The sequence below is a fragment of the Cariama cristata genome, unplaced genomic scaffold (assembly GCF_000690535.1).
Source record: "Cariama cristata isolate BGI_N322 unplaced genomic scaffold, ASM69053v1 scaffold18648, whole genome shotgun sequence".
Classification (NCBI taxonomy): Eukaryota; Metazoa; Chordata; class Aves; order Cariamiformes; family Cariamidae; genus Cariama; species Cariama cristata.
Genome location: NW_009633099.1, coordinates 1 through 3,402, shown reverse-complemented (window position 1 = coordinate 3,402; position 3,402 = coordinate 1). Strand labels below are relative to the sequence as shown.

At 41.5% G+C, this 3,402-nt stretch overlaps 1 protein-coding gene across 1 annotated transcript in view; it reads right to left on the bottom strand.

The window, feature by feature from the left end:
* The window catches only part of STMND1 (stathmin domain containing 1), a gene marked incomplete at its 5' end in the record, with an annotated part of 4,879 nt that extends 2,601 nt beyond the window's left edge, over positions 1–2,278 (bottom strand). Inside the window, 1 exon segment of the mRNA XM_009706626.1 lies at positions 2,124–2,278. Coding sequence (XP_009704928.1) covers positions 2,124–2,278 — 155 coding nt within the window.
* Positions 2,279–3,402: the final 1,124 nt, after the last annotated feature.

The window sequence follows — 3,402 nt, the reverse complement described above, 5'->3', positions numbered from 1 at the left end:
CTGTATCTTAAGTGGAAGCTCTGGCTCTGCTGGCATTTTTAGTAAGAGCCACTGTTAAAATTGTAGAGGCTGGCTTATCCTGTGGCATGTATGGCTCTTCCTTGGCTTTGTTATGCTAGACCCATAAAATGTTGCTCAAAAGTACTGCTCCTTTAGAGCACTAACACTTAGAAAAAGGTATGACCGGGCATCTTAACCTGTACTGCTTGGAGTTCCTTTGTTCAGGGTAAAGTGAGGGAGGCTCAAAGGACTGAAGGCTTCTAACGTAGCTGTTTCACAGTGTTGGCAATGGCAGGAAATCCGGAGAAGACAGGTAATGCTGCCAGGGCTTGAGGGATGCAGACCTTACATGGAGCAGAACTATGCACAGGAAGAGAAAGCTCTTGTGAGGATCTCTCTCTCTCTAATATTATAGTAAAAATTGTCTCAAACCTGGTTGTACTTATCTTTCATAGTACTGTGAGGTCTCTGAGCTCATTTCTTCACTGAAGCTCATGCTGGACTGAAATTTGGCACAAAGCTGTTCATGCTTATTCTTGATCGATTCCAAAATACGTAAATTCACCTGTGTGTTAATACTCAAAATCCAGGGCTGCATGTCGTAATTTGGAGTATGTCTGGGTAATAAACCTTTTCTACTGTTTCTATGTTCAATGCGTTTAGTCCCTCTGTTTCGGAGGTAACCTGCTGGACTTGAGATCTAATGAAATAAATTATTCTTACAGGAGGTAGCGCAGGCCAAATTTTCTGTTGCTACTAAGGGAGAGCTAATAGTTAACAGCTGGTGACAGGGTTATGTTTTCACTCATAGGTTGCCCAGCTCAAATGTAAAGTATCACTTGGAAAAGTTGGCTTTGTTAGTGAAAAGTATGAGGTTCGTTTTTAAAAGCTGTACTGATTTTTTTTTTTAAGACCAAAAAAAGTGCCTTTCTCCTGTTGGGAGGATAGAAATTCTCTAAGGAGAAATAGCATAGACTGAGTTTCTGTCAATAAAAGAGTACGTGCAATTTAATACCAGACAGCTTTTTAATACAGGAGGAAAAAAAACCCCAGACACTCACCTACCTTATGAAGGGGGAAAATACAAAAACCTACCTGCAGTATGTTACCTAAATTTAGCCACAGAGGGGATAATCTTCTTGGAGACAAAAAAATCTGTCTGGGGGAAGTAAGTAAAGGCTATGGAGAAGCTGTACCCGGAGACCCTCCAGCCCCATTTTCCAAAGTGCTGGCAATAGGAAACGTGTTAGGCAGCACCAGTGGCCAGACTGTAAGGTGGCACTTGCTTGGTCGGTCTTTCTTATGAAAGTTTCTGTTTGATCTTCAATAATATAAGTGGCTGAGGTTGGAGATGTGTGAATGGCTTGCCTCAAATGACAGAGCTGCTCAGAATCATCCTTGGTTTGAGCTTGAATTGTTCCCCTGTTCAAGCAGTGGTGGGATCATGCTTTGGGCAACACGTACCCATAAACGCATTCAGCTTCTTACGGACTCCCTGCAGCCCTTCTCCCTCCTGACGTCTGTACTAGAAACCCTATCTGGAAGAGGCATCTGATCCTTAACACAATGCTTGACCACAAAAGAATAAACTTGGGTTCAGAAGTCAAAGTAAACCTCAGGTTATCGCTCAGAATGAAAAAAAAATGGACACTAGCTTTTTGGTCAAATACTAGTTCCATAATTTTTTCTAAATTCCATTTTGTAATGGCTTCTTAGTCTGAGATCAAATGGGAATTGTAGAGTTCTCAGAAGTGTGAATATTTAGGATTTCTGAGGTCTTAATTTAAGTGTAACCATAAGCCCTGACATCAGTATTTCTTCTAGTTTCATGAACTTAAGAAAGTTTGTGGTATGTAACTTCCAGTGAGTTCTTCAAAGAGCAAGATCTTAGTACTGTCACTGTCTCCTTTGTCCTCATTTGAAACAAGCCGAGAAGCTGTAAACAACTGAAAACTGCTGCCAGGTTCTGTTGTATTCTCACCCCCTTAATACAGTTCTCTGTTTAACAACTTCCTTCTAGAGTCTTGGTGGAGATGCTTTGCGTGTGCAGAAACTGAGTCTGAGGGTGCTCACAGCAGAGTCAGAGCTGTAGCAGGGGTCCTGTTTTGTATAATGACACTTACCTTGTTTTCATACACTTCTCCAGTCCTGGCAGTGGTACTTTGACTCTGGATTATTCCCTGCATCCTCAGTTCCTCAAGAATGTCGGATGATTCTTGCCTCTCTGTTTCCTGTAAGGGCCATGATTTACTGATGAACTTGCTGGTGAGCGGTACGTCTTCAAGAGATGAAAACATTCAAACTTAGTACTTGTAGAGTACTTGGCATTCAAACAAAACTTCATGATGCATTTCCAGTGCCCAGGTATTTATTTAAGAGGTTACATACTGAGAACGTCCAGTGGAGGAGGCCTGCTTGAGGCTCACTTCACTGCTTAAACTTTGCAGTAAGCTTTTTAGTGGCTAGAAAAATGGTGCAGGTGCCTAGTTCAGTTTCTCGCTGTAGTTGGTTACAGCCAGAGGGGCTCCTCCAGGGAAGCGTGGAAGCATGTGCCAAAGGCCTGTGAAGCCACTTTTTGAGCATGTTCCCAAAGAGGGTCCACAGGGAGCTCTTTACAGTTCAAGTTCTCAAAGGTTGTGTGATCTGGTCAGAGGAAGCCAGGCTGGGATGGGATAGAACAAGCCTACTAATGGGCCGTCTTGTAAAGATCACTATGTTCTTCTGTTAAATGCACCCAAATTTTCATGTGCTTGCATGATCTGTGATTTTTGTTGTAACAGCATTGCTACATTTGAGTCTGATCATAAGCATTCCAATGCTTAATTATATATTTATAAACAGCAATTAAGAATAAAAAACCAAATTATTTTGATAACCCTTCTGAGTGGCTGTTTAGTTTCCACACATTAGACATGAATAAACAATGAACAACTTTATTGCCAAGACCCATCAGGTTTTTCAACCCTCAGTTGACAGTTCTACCATCTGCCCAACCTCTATTGGCAGAAGGTAGGGCTTTTCTACAAAGAATGCTTGGACCAAATCAAAATCGCAGTTATTTGACATCTGCCAGTCTTTATATGCAGAGTGAGTATGACAACATTGCCTTGTTTTTTAGTTGTAAAACAAAAATACAGAACATGTACCACCTTGTAGAAGCTGACTCCCTACCTCTCCTAAAGTAACTGAACCAGTCACCCAAAAAGCACTGGGGTTCAGCTGTCAGTCAGAACATGTAAAGGTCAGAAGCCAGTATTCAGCAGAACATATCTTGGCAAAAAATAAAAGAGTGATGAGTGGGAAATGTTGACAAGTGATGTGAATTTGTATTGGTTTTACTAATCCATTCAGGAGAAAAATGTAGTTGAATGCTATGTGCTGGAGGGTAGGAAGGCTCTGCAG